The sequence below is a fragment of the Branchiostoma lanceolatum genome, chromosome 18 (assembly GCF_035083965.1).
Source record: "Branchiostoma lanceolatum isolate klBraLanc5 chromosome 18, klBraLanc5.hap2, whole genome shotgun sequence".
Taxonomy (NCBI): Eukaryota; Metazoa; Chordata; class Leptocardii; order Amphioxiformes; family Branchiostomatidae; genus Branchiostoma; species Branchiostoma lanceolatum.
Window position 1 is genome coordinate 506945 of NC_089739.1, and position 17822 is coordinate 524766.

Below are 17822 nucleotides of genomic sequence, written 5' to 3' on the forward strand. Positions count from 1 at the left end.
AGCCACTTGGAGAAGCGAGCCGACCTTTCTGCTTTCACAGCAAAGTCAATACAAAGTTGTTGTCTGCGAGTTGACAGGCGCTGAAGATCCAGATGCTGGAGGGCTTCGCTGTACGTCGTGAACTGACGTCCCATTATCAACCTGCAGGCTCTTCTCTGTACCCGCTCTAGGGAAGCCGACTGTCTCTGGGTTAGAGCTGAACCCCAGCATGGGACGGCGTACTCGAGTAATATGTATCTAGTAGTTTCCAACAAACTGCAGTAGATGTAATAACTCTCATCGTTTATCGCTCATTTGCGTATAACCTCTGAGGCTTTTGGGCCTTGTTAGGGCGCGGCATTGAAAACTCCTCAAAGGGCGAAAAATGAATTATTGAAAATAACGTAAATTATTTTCAAGGTGAGCCGCTGCGGGGATATGAAGAGTCACTGACCGCTCAGAAGAAGTCTGATGATGACCTGCTTTCTTCTCCTTCTCTGTTCCCGTCCGCGTTTCCCCTGAAACTCTTTTGCGCCGTTTGTTCATTAAAAAAAAAAACACTGGCAGTAAATTAGTTCCCAGGGGAGACAGCAGCTGACTCCGTGAATCAGCTTCAGGGCTCATCAGTAAAGAGTGGAAACAGATCTACGGGAGCATGCTGCACGAAAAGTGGGATTTACCAATGGTGGTAAATGCTGGTAAAGTCTGGTAATGTGTGCAATTTGGTAATAAAAGTAAACATTACCAGACTTTACCAGCTATTTACCACCATTGGTAAATTCCACTTTTCGTGCAGGCGTTCTACTTACCCTGGTGATACGTGTGACGTATGAGGTCAGAGGTCGCAGCACCGACGAAGTAAAAACGTATTGTAATGCCCTTTATCTTCACGGTAGCAAAATTTCACGGCGTAAGGAAAATGGACGGGGTGTCCCTGTGGTGTAGTGGTCTGCGCTTCTGTTACTTACCACATCTGGTTCTGATTACTTGGAACCAGAAGGCCCGAGTTCAACTCCCGGGTAGGACACCTCTGGACAAGAGGCGGATTGAGATATACCAAAGACTTTAAAAATGGTACATACTTATGAAACAGTATGGAAGTCAGACACACTTCACTGCCAGTGGACTAGCGCTCTGCTGCAATAATTGCACAATAATTGTGGCCCAGGGCTAAGAAACGGGGATGGGCACCGCCCTATACATCTTATGGTGTGAAAGGACTTTAACTTTAACTAAGGAAAACTGAAATTTTCACTGAACCTTTACTTCACGGTGGCAGCAAGTGATTTATCTATAATCTCCAAGCAGATGTTAGACAGTGAATTGTGTCTTTTTCTAACAGTACCTTCTTTCTCCTCTTTCTCGACTTTTCATAAACTGTGTGTGTAGATAGTAAGTGGTAATTTGGAGTATTGACAGAAGTGCGTGGAGCGGAAATAGGCTCTGATAACGCTGAAGGAAACGTCTCCTCCCAAATTGCAGTACAAAGATAAGGCTAAACGTGGCCCTTGTCTCAGCATGAAATTCATGTACATGCAAGGTCATGTCAGGTCAAGAAACTAACCGCCAGAGTCAAGGACAAAGATACTCTGTAAAAAGGTCAAGGTTAAAAAGGGTTAAGAAATGATAAACTGGATTCATTTTACACATGAAAAAGGCCATTCTAACGGAGAGTGAATTATGGTCGACTTATGACACAAACTAGAAAAGACGTTTATGTTTGCATGCTGCATAAGTGACCTTGCGACCTCTGACCTCATACGTCACACGTATCACCAGGGTAAGTAGAACGCCTGATGCGCCGCCATGTTTGTAGTTCACTCGGCTTGTATCAGTCATGACGGGGGATTTGCCACTCTGGTGTCTAAGCTTCATAAGAAGTATTTTGTGGCTTAACGGCATTTCGGGCCGGGTTAATATCCTTCCTCTGCTGGTCATGAATACGATGCTATAGTTAAGACACCACTGCATAGTCTTGAATGCGATTTCAAATCTAGGAATGACATTTTCACAGTTCTGAACACGAATAGTCGACTCTAACGGTTAGTCTAACGAAATAAACCATAATCTGGTGAACAGTGATGTATAAACATGGTTAAACCTTAGCCTCCACCAGGCCTCTTACGGGCGTATGAATCATAGAATTCGGCAGAAAAAGGAATAATTAGCCAGTAGAGTCAGTTCACAGTGAAGATCACATTTCGCCCGTTTAGCGGAGCCTGCAAGTGAAACCCTGGCGCAGTTAGTCTGGTAGAGTCTAGTTAAACCTGATACTCGTTGTTCAACACCTCAAGTCAAGTGGTCTTCAGTGGCACCAAGAGGTGGACAATTCGTCAGAATACTCCATAAAAAACGTCCAATACTACTATGCAAAAAGAACTGCTAAATATACACTACTGAGCACTGACATATATACATGTACCTCCAGAAGCGGCCAATGTACACCCCAAATAGGCTGATACACACTCGCCAAATTACATCCGGGTACACAGAAAAGGAAAATATACACCCTGAAAAGGCAACTATACACCCTGAAAAGGCATCTATACACCCTGAAAAGGCAACTATAGAGTCACGCTGAAGTGGAAAATATACACCGTTGAGCGGAAAATATACACCCTGGAGTGGAAATTATACACCCTGGAGTGGCCAAAGAACACAGCACCGACCGAAACCAGCCCCCCTGCATCGCCTCTAGATGTTGCTCTGTGTCAACAACTCAGTCTGATAAAAATGTGAGAACTTTTCTTCCCACCCAGACTCACAGCTAGAACCGATGCACAAACATTTTATGTGACATCTCTGAGCACCTTAATGTGAACATGCCCTCCTCGCCTGCCGTGTGGCGACCTGCCTTTTAATGCTCACGTCTTGAAAACACTTTTACCGCAAGTAGAGAGATCGCCGCAAGCCAAGCCTGCTTGAAACTAAAGTGCAAAATGAAATAACGTGGACGGATATGCAGTCGTTGCCATAAAGCTTTTTAGATATGATTACGATCTCACATTTTGTGAAACGGCTAACCGAAAACGACGTATTCCTGTTTTCATTTTACCCTTAGCTATTACTGACTAAAAAGACTCCTTTTTACACAATGCAATGTGAACCAGTCAGAATCGCCTGAAGAAGGTGACAGATGGTCACTGAAACGTCGGTTGAATAAATCTCTCGGTTGTGTGAAAAAGAGTATTTTTATTCAGTGACTTACCAACCTGATGAAACTATTCACGGGCCTCAGCTATTACTATCTGGAGATATATCATTATTATATGGAGGCAAAGTCACAACTTTATATAGATACAGAAAATAGTGAGTGAGTGAGTGAGTGAGTCAGTGACGGTGATCCAGTGCGTTTAACACCAGAGGGCAGTTCCGTGCGCACAGTCGGGTTCCCGGGTCTTCGGAGGAAGCGGGTTATTACCTGCAGATCGTGTTAACGTTTCCAAACCGGCAGTTTTAACCGTGGGAAATTACAGAGCCGTAAGCGCAGCCATCAAACAGCACCGACAGGAAGCGTTACTCGCACGGAGAGCGGCCGGAGCAACGGATATCACACGTACTTTACTGTCGCCCAGAGCGTTCCGTGACGCCACGAGCCGGACGAGATCCACTGCACGAAAAGTGGTATTTACCATAACGGTAAATATGTTGTAAAGCCAGGTAAAGGTTACATTTACCTGCTATTTACCGGACACTTACCCATTGGTAAAGGTGCAAATTTATCCGGTATTTACCCTGTATGGTAAGTCCGGTAATGGTTGACTAAATTTACCCACATTTACCCAGGTCGTGTAAAGATGCATTTACCGAGATTTACCATTCGTGGTATAGAGCGCCACGGAACGCTGCGGGAGCCATGATGGGAGAACGTCGATCAGCTTGGGCAATGCCTGGGGGTTTGAGTCACACACGGGTAACTGAAGCTTAAGTTTAGATCTGCCACGGTTAGAGACTTCGGGTTCGGAACGAGGCTTACTATCTGACAATGTGAAATCATCGACACGTTATTACCTAAAGTTTACCTAGTCGCATTGACACGATAGTCCCGTAAAAAATCACTTTTTCAAACGCAGATATATATTTGTAGAACATCAACTTCAATGACAAGAAGAAAAAACAAAACATCGCAGCACATAAGATTGTACTATATTTATTTATTAGCAAGTGTAACAAAACACTACACGGTCTCTCAGGCAGCATGGCTGATTTCGAGAGCCAACATTTACAGGGACAAAACACAAATGTATAAATAAAAAATTACACTTAACTAAGTTATAATACAGTTTAACTTAACATTAAAATAGGTTATACAACTCAGTTATACATCAATAAATGCCCTTAAAAAAATTAAATACAGACTATGATAATTGAATCAGGACAGATTTGTACGTTGATTTGTTCGGAGGTCAGAGTTCAGGATATAGGTGTAAGATGTTTCAAGACTGTCTCACAACACTAGGACATGTTAAGCCAACTCAAGCTAGGAGGAACGGGTGGAAGTGTTAACAAACTTGCATAGAAAAATTTGATGATCCGAAAATACTTGGAGTTGCCTAATTTAGTTAAAGACGATTTCAATTCTGTCCACGGACTAACTGTACCTAGAATCGGTTCGTTGAGATGGTGTAAGTGTGCAAGGAGTCTGAAAGCCTTTTGCTTAAGGTGGAATCATTGTCTGGAGACCCGTTGAGGAGGAGGTTGGTGGAAAGGGGTCGTTCCAAGAGGTGATACACTTCTGTAGCTAGTAATTGTCGTGCCACTGCGTGCAGGGGGCAGTGAAGAAGGAAGTGTGTGACTGTCTCGGATGTCGCACGGCAGGATTCATGAGGTCAAAGTCACCAAGAATGTTGTTGTTACTGGATTATTGTATTATATATAAAATCTATGGCCAGCTATGTGAGAACCATAAAGATCGTGACATCGTCGCTTGCTAAGATCCTCTGAAGAAGGCGGAAAATAAGCGTTCCTTTTGTCGAGCCAATATCTGTAACACCCGGATGTTTTATAAAAATCTATGTTACAGCATTCTCCAAGCAGAAGGTTCTGCTGAGAGGGCCAGGAGTAGCCGCGATTTTTAACGCTTCTCTCCGCGGCCACTCCCAACACTGTAGACCGACACTTCTGCTTGGAAAATAAATCCATGTAACACTCTGCTGCTGCTTTCCCTAGCTAAGATCCTCTAGAGAAGACGTAGAATGAGCGTTCCGTGTTTCGTTCCAATCTATGTAACACCCTGCTGTATTCCCAATCCATGCAATATGCTGTTGTCTGATTTTCAGTTCAGGAAACGTCCTTTGAACCAGATGAAAAGCCGAGATAAAAGAATGTCCTGAATCAAACTCTTTTTCAACTTCACTGCTTCCCCGGGGCTCAGTCGGCTGTTGAAGCGCTCATGTAGGAACCTGCCGACTCGCCGGAACTCATTAGCTCTTCTGGGAGAACAACATTTCTAACCTTATGCCTCACAGGAAGCACAATCCTCACATCTACTGTCTTTGAAAATCATTACTTTTACGCGCTGCTGCCTTGCCAGGCATGTTTGTAAGTTTTATACAGGTGGGAGGTGTACTCAGCTTTTTTAAACCACGAAGTTTCGCCGCATTGCCGGCTGCTCGCACGGCAGGATTCATTTGGTCCAAGTCACCAAGAATGCTGCTGTTACTAGATTTTGGTTAGATATAGGATTGCATCTTTCCGAAGCTGTGTGATATATCTGCTCACGTCTAACCACACAGAAGCACATACATCTTCATTTGAGAGCACTACGGACCGCTTTGCTTACCCGAGTTACATTTTAAAACTGGAATGGCGATAGTTACGTGCACAGCGTGCTCTATGTGGAATACACCGGCTCATTAGCAATTAGCATATCTGTAGTTCCCATCGATTCTTCAGCAAAGCCTTTCCTCAGAGAAGTCTATCTCAAAAACGTGAGTTTAATGTCCGTAAGGATTATATCTCCGGTTGATAACCGTTGATAGCGGGTTAAATGGGGAACAGAACTGAGTCTGAATTGCTTTTCATCCGTTCCGAGTTACAATCTTACATGCGAGGAGCCTTCAGAAAGTAACGCATTTTCTAAAATAGAAACTATGATAGAAAATGCGTTACTTTCTGAAGGCTCCTGGTATTAAATTGAAGTTCTACACTGCTACCGTAATATCTTTTACAATTCAAGGAACTAGTGTTATTCGGTGTTTTTTCTTCTTTTTTTGCACAACGATTTGGGCAAAAAGTACATTGTCGTTGGCTACACTTTATTGAGCCAAATAAACGTTCAATAGTTTTGAATAGCTTTTTAGTATGATACGAATTGAAAGGGTTCCTTTGTTCTGAAAATTTGAAGAATAGACAAATTATTTAAGATCTGCGACGGTTAGAGACTTCGGGTTCGGAACGAGACTTAACATATCTGAGAATGTGAAATCATCTATACGTTATTACCTAACCATTATTTAGTCGCATAAACACGTTAGTCCCGAAAAAAATATTCCAAACGCAGACTTTACTAAAATATTTTGTAAGACATCAACGCCAATGACAAGAAGAAAAAAATTCAACACATAAGATTGTAAGATATATGAAATCTATGGCTAATAGGTGAGACCAATAAAGATCGTGACATTGTCGCTTGCTACGATCCTCTGAAGAAGACAGAAAATAAACGTTCCTTACGTCGAGCCCATATCTGTAACACCCGGTTGTTTTATAATAAATCGATGTTACAGCATTCTCCAAGCAGCAGGTTCTGCTGAGAAGGCTAGGAGTAGCCGCGATTTTTAACGCTTCTCTCCACGGCCGCTCCCAACACTCTAGACCGAAACTTCTGCTTGGAAAATAAATCTATGTAACACTCTGCTGCTGTTTTCCCTATCTAAGATCCTCTAGAGAAGACGTAGAATAAGCGTTCCGTGTTTCGCCCCAATCTATGTAACACGTTGCTGAATTCCCAATCTATGTAACACGTTGCTGAATTCCCAATCTATGTAACACGTTGCTGCATTCCCAATCTATGTAACACCTAGCTGTATTCCCAATCCATGCAACAAGCTGTTGTCTGATTTTCAGTTCAGGAAACGTCCTTTGAACCAGATGAAGAGCCGAGATAAAAGAATGTCCAGAATCAAAGTCTTTTTCAACTTCACTGCTTCCCCGGGGCTCAGTCGGCTGTTGAAGCGCTCATGTAGGAACCTGCCGACTCGCCGGAACTCATTAGCTCTTCTGGGAGAACAACATTTTCAACCTTATGCCACACAGAAAGCAAAGTCCTCACATCTACAGTCTTTGAAAATCACTACTTTCACGCACTACTGCCTTGCCAGGCATGTTTGTATGTATTATACAGGTGGGGGGTACTCAGCTTTTCTAAACCACGAAGTTTCGCCGCATTGCCGGCTGCCCGCACGGCAGGATTCATGAGGTCCAAGTCACCAAGAATGTTGTTGTTACTTGATTTTGGTTTGATAGAAGATTGCATCTTTCCGAAGGTGTGTGATATATCTGCTCGCGATTAGCCACACAGAACCGCATACATTTTCATTTGAGAGCACTATAGACCGGTTTGCTTACATGAGTTACATTTTAAAACTGGAATGGCGATAGTTACGTGCACAGCGTGCTCTATGTGGAATACACCGGCTCAGTCGCAATTAGCATATCTGAAGTTCCCATCGATTCTGCAGCAAAGCCTTTCCTCAGAGAAGTCTATCTCAAAAACGTGAGTTTAATGTCCGTAAGGATTATATCTCCGGTTGATAACCGTTGATAGTGGGTTAAATGAGGAGCAGCACTGAGTCTGAATTGCTTTTCATCCGTTCCGAGTTACATAGAAACTATAATAGAAAATGCGTTACTTTCTGAAGGCTACTCGTATTAAATTGAAGTTCTACACTGCTACCGTAGTATCTTTTACAATTTAAGGAACTAGTGTTATTCGGCTTTTTTTTCACAACGATTTGGGCCAAAAGTACATTGTCGTTGGCTACACTTTATTAAGCCAAGGCAACGTCCAATATTTTTGAATAGCTTTTCAGCATGATACAAATTGTAAGGGTTCCTTTGTTCTGAAACCATGAAGAATAGACAAATTATTTGAACACGTGTTTGACGCTAGCAGAAGAGATCAGCAAGTCTCCGTACGTAGAAAAAAATTAACAAAAATTAGCAAACCAAAAAATCTCCGTATGTTCTCCAAAGCAAAACTGCTGGTTGCTGCTTGTTGATCTGAAATATCGTCATATTGAAGCATCTCGTGACTGGCGCTTAGTTGATTGACCTTGACCGTGGTATTGCCTGAGATTGAGCCAGGTTAGCGGTCGTCAGCAGGCGACTTTCATCCTGGAAAGTTTCTAATAAAACACCGCCTGTTATCAGTTTGCGACAGTTCACCGGGTTCATGGCGTCAACCTACATTCAATGGTTCACATCACCTGTGCTTCCGACATCTGACGAAGGGGTGAGAAAAAAACTTCCGAATGTTACATTATGCTTTGAGATACGACATAGATATTCCAATATGATCAACAAGTGACTTAATTACAGAACCAATAAGAAAGAAAAAATGTTCCCGGCATGTAGACGTATTGGTATCTCATCCCCATGTCTCAATCGCCTGCCGCTGCCGGTCTTCAAATGGTTAGTTTTGCTTTTGCAGAACGAGTCTCAACAAAAATCTCAATGTCAAACACAAAAGGAAGGTAGTTCTGCCTAAACAGCCGCCCTGACTGCAGACGGCCGCAGCCGCAGGGAGCAGTTTGCGAAGTAGCGTCTGTTATCTGATCAGCTCTATCAGGTAACAGGAGCGGTTACTATGCTCGGTGATGGTATCGGGTTTCTCGCTTTCAGGAATGTAATCTTATACCCCGGGCGTCCAGGTAATGTAATCTAATACTCTGCCGGTCAGGACATGTAATCTAATACTCTGTCGGTCCAGGTAATGTGATCTAATACTCTGCCGGTCCAGGAAATGTAATGCAATGCTTCTCGAGTCTAGGAAATGAAATCTAATACCCTGCCGGTCCAGGAAATGTAATCTGATACTCTACCGGTCCAGGAAATGTACTCCAATACTCCTCGAGTCCAGGACATGTAATCTAATGCTGCAAAATTCCAGGAAATGTTTCCTGATCCACGTTGGTTCAGGTAATGTAATCTACAACTCAAGACGACCAGGAAATTCGATCTGGTCCTCTGTACAAATGTAATCTGATCCCCGAACGTGCAGGAAATGGCCCCTTGCTTCTCCCGGAATATCCTGTACGTTATCGGTACATCCCGGCCCCGGGGGGAGATGGTGTGTCCGGAATATCCTGTACGTTATCGGTACAGCTCGAACCCCGGGGGGAGAAGTGGGGTCCGATACGTCAGACGGAAAGCGGCCCGCTGAACGTCCGGCCGAGAAAATCGCTCCCCCGTGTTTGATACATGATAGGAGATCGGCAATAATGACTAAGGTTATCTACAGAGGGCGGAGACACGGTTTATGGAGACGACGTGACGTCGTGTGATATACGGGTAGTAGAGTTTCCAATATGATGGCTACAAACTTAGGAAGGAATAAAAGGGGACATTCTATTGACACAACGAAAAGCATGTTGACTTCTGTACATTAAGTGAAGCCTGTGTGTTGATACTGGCGCATGGATCCTGTCCTAACGTTCAAATCTTCGGTACCAAGTCAAACTGCTAAGAGTAATCCAAAGCTTAGAGAGAACAAAATCAGCAGGTTATCCAAAGGTTCTCTCAATATCCTCAAGCAACCCCAGGATTTCATTTTCCCCGAATCACTCAGACCCGCTCGTAAAGAGAGGACAGAAGAGAACGGAAATCAGCGTTTAGGTTTTAAAAGGTTTCCTCCATTTTCTTTAGTAATCAGGCAGACATGCTGATGGCAACAGGCGCCACGACGGCAGGTTATCTGCCTGCATAAAAGGAAGACTTTACTTTAAAACAACTTCCTTCACTTTGACTTAACAAAAAATCATTTGTGTTGGTAGAAATCAGTCTGAATCAAAGTTGAACTCCTGTTGCCAACACAAATATTAGACTTACTCAAATGTTCGACTGATCAGCTCCAGTCTCGACTTTGATTTAATCATCAGCATCATGTCGGGCGCGTTGCCCGGGCTACGTCAACCCTCTTCCTCCAGTCGCTACGGTCCGCTGTTAAGTGCTCTAGATCTTCGGCCCTCACCCCTACGTCCCCAGCAAGTTGGCCAATGTAGGTCTGTCGGGATCGCCCGACACTGGAGTGTCCATGAGTTGGTGTCCAGAGCAGGAGTTCACTTACAAGCTCTTTGTTTTTGTAGCTATGCCCTGTACCCTTCTCTCTTGTATGGTTGGTGATACGGATGGTAATGTTCCATACAGTTCCGCTTTAGTCTGGTGGTGTTTCCAGGATTTGTTGAGCACAGCTCGTAGCATGAGGGTGTAAGTTTTGTCAAGCTTGTTTTCATGTTTCTTAGTCAGAGTCCACGCTGATGAACCATACAATAGCACAGCTTCTACCACAGCCCCGAAGAAGTTCCTCTTTATGATCTCTGACTTTATGATACTTGCTGCTAATCGCTCCTCATTGCTACCCTACCTGGAGCAGAAATGGCAATATGAGAGCGTTGGTTCCTAGTACGCCCTATCTGCCGGGGTATCTCTGCCCGACTTTACTTAACCCTCCTTACTTTACTTCACAGAATGGTTATGAGCGTCTGTCCTTTCCAACGCTCACTGCTGCTGTTGAGAATTGAGAATAAACATAACGTTTGGAATCTTGCTGTTGGAGGTCTCGATATACTCCTTTGTACCGATGCGTACTTTTATGAAAGGTTCCCGTGGTTATTGTACAGTACCGGCGTGCGAAATGGAACGAAATGGAACGAAATGGAACGAAATGGAACGAAATGGAACGAAATGGAACGAAATACTACATATGTTTTAGTTCGTTCCATTTCGTTCCATTTCGTTCCATTTCGTTCCATTTCGTTCCATTTCGTTCCATTTCGTTCCATTTCGTTCCATTCGTTCCATTTCGCACTTTCGGGGGACCCCCGTGGTTATTGTACAGTACCGGCGTGTACTTACGTACAAGGTTCCTGCGGATATACTGCCATTTACTGCCATGTAGTTCATCCTTACTGCAAATTGGAGGAGATGTTCAAATGAGTATTTCATACCAATGGCAGTACTTGTATTAGTTACACACTGTGCTGAGGGATCCGACTGTGATCGCCACAATGGGAACCTGTAGCAATGATACACCAGCACCATTGTAACAATTACCTCAGTCAGCGGCCATTGTAGCAATCCCTGACGATTGTAGCAATCACAAATAACGGTTACTGAAACAATCAGACACACAGCAAGCATTACAGAGATCAAGGCGTCAATCGTAATGATTGTTACATGTTGTGTCGTGTCCGTCTAACCCGCTCGCCACAGTGACGGTGATTCTGTGGGATTGCTACAGCAGAGTACGTTGTGGCAATCAGCGCTCATCAGGCCACAGTCGCACTGGTGACTGTAGCGAACAGCAAAGTATCGGGTTTCTGTCAGGACTGTTCACGTGTTACGGCTGTTAAGCCAGTTCGCACGGGGAAGAGGTATCGAATTTCTGTCACAGACGTTCACACGTCTGACTTAGCCACTGGGCGGACGGTTAGAGGCGTTCTAGTTAGATACACAGAACAACTTCATTGCAGGAGGGATTAGATACAATGCATGGTTGGTCGTTAGACAAATAACTTCACTTCAAGCAGAGATGATGATGATGATGATGATGATGATCACGGTAAATATAACAGCACAGTAAAGCACCATCATCATCAACAACATCATCTTCAACATTATCATGTCGGACTAAGTTTAGATAAATGGGGTCACTATACTTACCTAATAGGCATGCCTTTAACTAAGATAGAATTGCCTTTATAAAGAATCACATGTGAAAGTGGTCGGTGAATATCCGTTCAGCCATCATAAGAGTAGGTTAAAATATCAGTACTGTATGAGTTTAAGTTATATTATCAGTGGGCGTGAGTGCCTATATATTACCTTCTTATTGCGCAGAAATATGGGCCATCTCTCAAATTCATAAACATTTTTATTCATATAAGCATAACAATATCACTCCCGCTGCTGTGGTGGTTATTGCAGGTCCCTGCCCGGGGCTGACAGTGTCACATCTGCAAGTCTTACAAACGCGTCTTCATTTCCTGCCCCAAAACCAGAAACGCTTTTGTCCTATCTATGTCTTATTCTTTTATTATTGATTGATCATTATTGTTACTGTGTACTATGTCGCAGTTGTGTTTTTATATGTAAAATCAGGGATACCTGAAAAACAGGCTTCACAGCCTGAGTTGTATTTGCCCTGTATAGATAAAATGAAATGAAATGAAATGAAAAGTGAAAAAACACAGACATGTAAGAAAATACCTTCGGGTTGTGTTTGCCTAGATGGATTCCAAAATGGTCTGTAAAAATCCTTTTTTTGTGTTATCTGATGCTTAATTAATGAAAAAGAATGAATACGAACTGGCAACAATAACATATTTACCAACTAAACGATGACAAATAGATGCATTGTAATTGAGAAGAAAGACGACGAATTTAATAAGTACTCGTCTCCATTTCCATGTCCCAACACCAGAAGCGCTTTAGTCCTATCTATGTCTTTTTCTCTGTTTTGCACGAGTGAAAATACACAGACATGTAAGCAAAATACATTCGGGTCGAGTTTGCCTACTAGTAGATGGACTCAACAATGGTCTGTAAAAATCCCTTTTTATGTTTCTTGGTGCTGAATTAATGAAAAAGAAAAGAATGACTAAGAACTGGCAACGATAACATTGCTTTTTTACCAACTAAACGATAACAAATAGATGCATTGTAACTGAGAGGAAAGGCGACGATTTTATAAGTAGAAGAATAACATGTATACTAAATATACTATCATCAATCAACAAAGCTAAGCATGACAAGTACACGTAGGTCAATATCTGGAAATTAGCCAAACTGCTCTTGTTAAGATTTTATGGGTCGTTAAATGTGCATGTTTGTAACGACCGAGTAAATGTACGGGGTGGACTCACTGAAACCGACTGTGCAAATAAAACCCGCTATTCTCCCATCAGAATAATCAAAATTAGAGAACTGCAGGGGTGAATAAGATATGTTGTTATGTTGTACAAGTTGTTGTTTGACTAGTCCACAATACCCTCATAGATCTACAGCTATCGCTAAAATCTCATATGTCCGATACAATATGATTTCTTTAAATGTAGCATTATTAGAAAATGTTGCAATGTTCCGAATGTTAAATGGAATGATAGTTTTTGTCTCCGTCACCAGTGTCCTCCCGTGGTGCGGATACCGGTGATGCAAAAGATAGTCGCTGTGGAACAAACTGCTTCCCGATGGAACCTGATATGCAAAGTGAAACTCGATACACCCAAATGTAGCAATCAGAGTCTAGCTCTGCAGGTGTGCTTAAAGGATTGTGGCAACTGTCCAAATGACCGGTTTAATGGGCAGTTTCATCCCGACAGACAATGTTCCAAATTACTTGTGTTCTTTAGTTTCATTGTAGATATGCAGATATTAGTGCTTTCCTGTGCGGAGAGGACGCTTCTATTCTTTGTGGGGGTGCATATTAGCGCAGAGGGACGCTGTAGTTCCTATCCTTGAAATATGATTCACGACATGCTTGCGACACGAATCAAGATGTAGCACTACAGTCACATGCAGCTATTGATTTTACAATGTGTAGTGGTTCCCGTGTTTGGGTCCATATAAGAGCAAGATAGATGTAATTTATAGACAGTACACGTCTATGTCATTTGAAATACTTGACTAACGTATTCAAAATACAATATTTTTGAGTGTTGCAATTTCTTTTTTCTTTACATACCTGCACCTGTTATCGGTAGTGGCCGTGTTGGTGCCGCTGTGTTCATAGAACGGCGGGGTACCCCACCTGGCCGGGGGACGGCATAGACTTTCTGCTCTGTCACATGACTTATTATTTGTCATTTTTCCTGCAGATATGCAGCTATAGATGTTCTCCTGTGTGGTAGCGGCGCTACTGTGCCTGGTGGGGGTGCAAATCACTGCGGGGTACCCCACGTGGCCGGGGGACGACATAGACTTCCTGCTCTGTCACGTGACTTATTATTTGTCATTTTTCCTGTAGATATGCAGCTCTCAGTGTCCTCCTGTGTGGTTCTGGCGCTACTGTGCCCGGTGGGGGTGCACATGGCGGCGGCGTAAACCCGGCTGGCCGGGAACCGGCATGGACTTCCTACTGTGTAAGGTGACTAACATCTATTCTTTTTTCCCCGCAGATATGCAGCTCTCAGTGTTCTCCTGTGCGGTCTGGCGCTGCTGTGCCTGGAGGGGTGCACATGGCGACGGGGTACCCAGCTAGCCGGGGGACGACATAGACTTCCTGCTCTGCCACGAGACTTATGTTATTCTTTCATTTTTCCTGCAGACATGCAGCTCTCAGTGTTCTCCTGTGTGGTGGTGGCGCTACTGTGCCTGGTGGGGGTGCAGCGCACATGGCGGTGGGGTACCCAGCTAGCCGGGGGACGACATAGAATTCCTACTGTGTAAAGTGACTTACATCTATTCTTTTTGTTTTCCTGCAGATATGCAGCTATCAGTGTTCTCTTGTGCGGTTTGTGCGCTGCTGTGCCTGACGGGGGTGCACATGTCGGCGGCGTACCCCGGCTGGCAGGAAGACGACATGGATTTCCTACTGTATAAAGTGACTTACATCTATTCCTTTTTTCCTGCAGATATGCAGCTATCAGTGTTCTCCTGTGTGGTAGCGGCGCTACTGTGCCTGGTGGGGGTCCACATCACGGCGGCCTACCCCGGCTGGCAGGAAGACGACATGGACTGCCTGCAGTCCTGCGAGACGTGCTTATCCATGTACGACTGGCCGCGGCACTTCGACCTGGCGTCCTGCTACCGCCAGTGCGAGCGGTCCTATCTGCCCGTCAGGTACTCGGAGTGGTCCGTCTGCGAGCTGACGTTAAAGATGGGCGATACCAAGCCCAGCACGCCCATGGGGGTGTTCAGGGGCAAGCGCGCCGCCGTCTGGAGAGGGAGGTACCGGTAGGAGGCCATCGCGCATGCGTGGTTAAAACAGGACTGACATGTCGACTAGCTTAGATTTGGTCGGGACCAACATTCTGTAACCAACACCGTAACCAACACCGTAACTAACACTATGTAACTAACACTCTCAGTCTGTAACTAACACTCTGTAAACGTGGCAGATCCGAAGGACTAGTGAATAACATGTCTGTGAAACCTGTGTATTTGTGTTCCTTATGTTCCGCCCCCTTACTCTACTCGATACGATCTCAAAAACCGTTGTGTAAGGTAAAGACCATCGTGCGCTGGACGCTGCATATACAGCCACAGACCGGACATTAAAGCCAGACGTGCAGTGAATCTTACCTGGACTCCAGGACTAAGCTGTAGAACTCCCACCTCAGTGCAGAGATACTAAATAGTTTAAGGATGACATCAGCAGCCGAGCTACTATAATTGTAACTTTTCAACATACGGCAACCTACATATTTTGGTCTAAGACAACTTCATAGGGTTGGTACGTCATTGCAAAATAAAGTTCTATTTACAAAACTGAAGGATTTGTGGCTAGAAAATGAGTGTACAATGTGTCTGCCTCTTTCTTCGGGGACGAATGAACTTGCTACCAGAACCATGCTGCCTCACAAGTTGCCCTGCCTTTTAATGGTGACCATTCAAGGGGGTTGTACAAAGGTGACCGCTCTGGCCCGGATTACTTGCTCTTTCTTAGATGACTAAATTGGGTAAAAATAATCCAAGAGAAACAACAAAAAACTGTCCAGGATGACCCGATGGTCCTTGGGTAGAGCTGGTCACTGATGCATGTTTAACAGTAGACTCAGCGAGATTTGTAACATTCCAATGTGATGTGGAATTTTAGACAGATGGAACATTACATCGGCAATACACGCTCCCCCATTGCCCCACGACCACGGGTGATATAACCATCGTAAGATGAAACAAATTCGTCGAGCAAAATGTACATCATAAAAAAAATATGTCTATCATTCTTGCATTTGCTAACCACAATATTGACTTGATGTGGACATATTCATTCCCGATGAACTGTAAGTGAAAGATGGAGACAGCCTCGCTCTGTTTGACTGGGTTAGTAAAAAGATGGAGACAGCCTCGCTCTGTTTCACCGTGGGCGGTGTTAGTAAAAAGATGGAGACAGCCTCGCTCTACTCCACAGCAACTTAGCGCCACTGTGATGACCTCTCCTGTGACCCCGAAAATTGCCATCCTCCAGCTCGTTCCCAGGGGCGATCAGGTTACCATAACGACCTGAATTCTCTTCCAGCTCGTTCCCAGTGGTCATGAGGTTGCCATAACGACCTGAATCTTCCACTTATCTGGGTCCATCTCGCTTCGTAAAGTGGCCGCGCTGGCCTCGGAGCGCTGAGCGTTCATTACGGGGATAGCGTTAGCGGTGATGGCGGTGTAATGGTTAGGAGCGACACGAGCTGAGGGCGGGAGTCGGGATGGAGGCGCGACATGGTACCCCATCGGGAGTCATCATTAAAACCTGTCGTGCCGTTACCGCAGCCAGTTCAGGGTTTGTTGGTTGAGTAAGGAAGGAATAGGGATGTTCGCGGCTCACTTCTGTGTGAATGTACCAGACATAACTTAATAAACCGCCATGAGGAATAGAATGTACTTCCGTGAATCTCTCCAGCACTGCAGTGTGGACACATGGTGCGCTCGTTGGAATCTTAAGCTGAGCCTCATGTGTCGGACGGAACGGGAGCCCCGAGGTCTGAGTTATATCACAGCCACGGTACTTGTAAATCAGTTCAGATACTAACTAGTAATCATTAAGTCTGTGAGTGAGTGAGTGAGTGAGTGAGTGAGTGAGTGAGTGAGTGAGGGAGGGAGTGAGGGAGGGAGTGAGTGAGAATGAGTGAGTGAGAGTGAGTGAGTGAGTGGGTGAGTGAGTGAGTGAGTGAGTGAATGAGTGAGAGAGTGAGTGAGTCTAAAGTTTGCCTGTCCTTTTGATATAAACATTTTGTTAAGTTGGTCATTTTCAAAAAGAAATAAAAGACAAGACTAACAAAAATGACAGCTAAAAGCCACGTTCCTAAAGAAATTCAAGACGAAATTAGAACTTCTGAAATCAAACAACAGTACACAGGTGCGAGTTCTCCCGTGATGCATCACACGCTTATAAGGTTCTTGCGTCGTTCGCACCAATCTAAAGCGACTCCTGGCGAACCCGGGAAGCATTGACACTCGACACAATGTTCTAGTTGCTCTGGTGGCAAGACGCCATCTGGCGACACTTACGTGCACTACAGGCAAGACACGATTACAATGTCTACAATTGCGTTCACAGAAGGTCAAACTATGAACATTATACATGAGGTTGGTTAGTACGTCTGGCTGCTTTTAGTCCTAAATCACCTGGCGTCCAGCCCCGGTATGGACAGCACGTCATCGGAGCGTGCCAGGTACTATAAAAGGTGAAAAAAATGGATGTATATGTATATAGTTTCTAAGTAGTTTCGGCAAATAAAATCCACATGGAACGGACGGAATTCCGATGGAGCGACCAAGTGTCCTTTAGAGACTGTGGTGAAGGTGCTGGAACTACAAGACAAGACGTCCTGTTCGTGTCTGATAACGTGATGCGACTGAGGTGCATTCTGTACCATGCCAGTTAAGGGCTACACGATCGATGTCTATTTGTTGACATCTGACGTCACCGCTGATTATTGATCACTACAAACCGTTCACCAGCAAAGCTG

General features: G+C 44.3%; 1 protein-coding gene across 1 annotated transcript in view; it reads left to right on the forward strand.

The window, feature by feature from the left end:
• The window catches only part of LOC136424374 (uncharacterized), a 29138-nt gene extending 13506 nt beyond the window's left edge, over positions 1 to 15632 (forward strand). Inside the window, exon 2 of the mRNA XM_066412940.1 lies at positions 14772 to 15632. Within this exon, the coding sequence (XP_066269037.1) occupies positions 14774 to 15097 (324 nt within the window). The 5' untranslated portion in view covers positions 14772 to 14773 and the 3' untranslated portion in view covers positions 15098 to 15632. The remainder of the gene's footprint in view (positions 1 to 14771) is intronic.
• The last annotated feature ends 2190 nt before the right edge of the window (positions 15633 to 17822 follow it).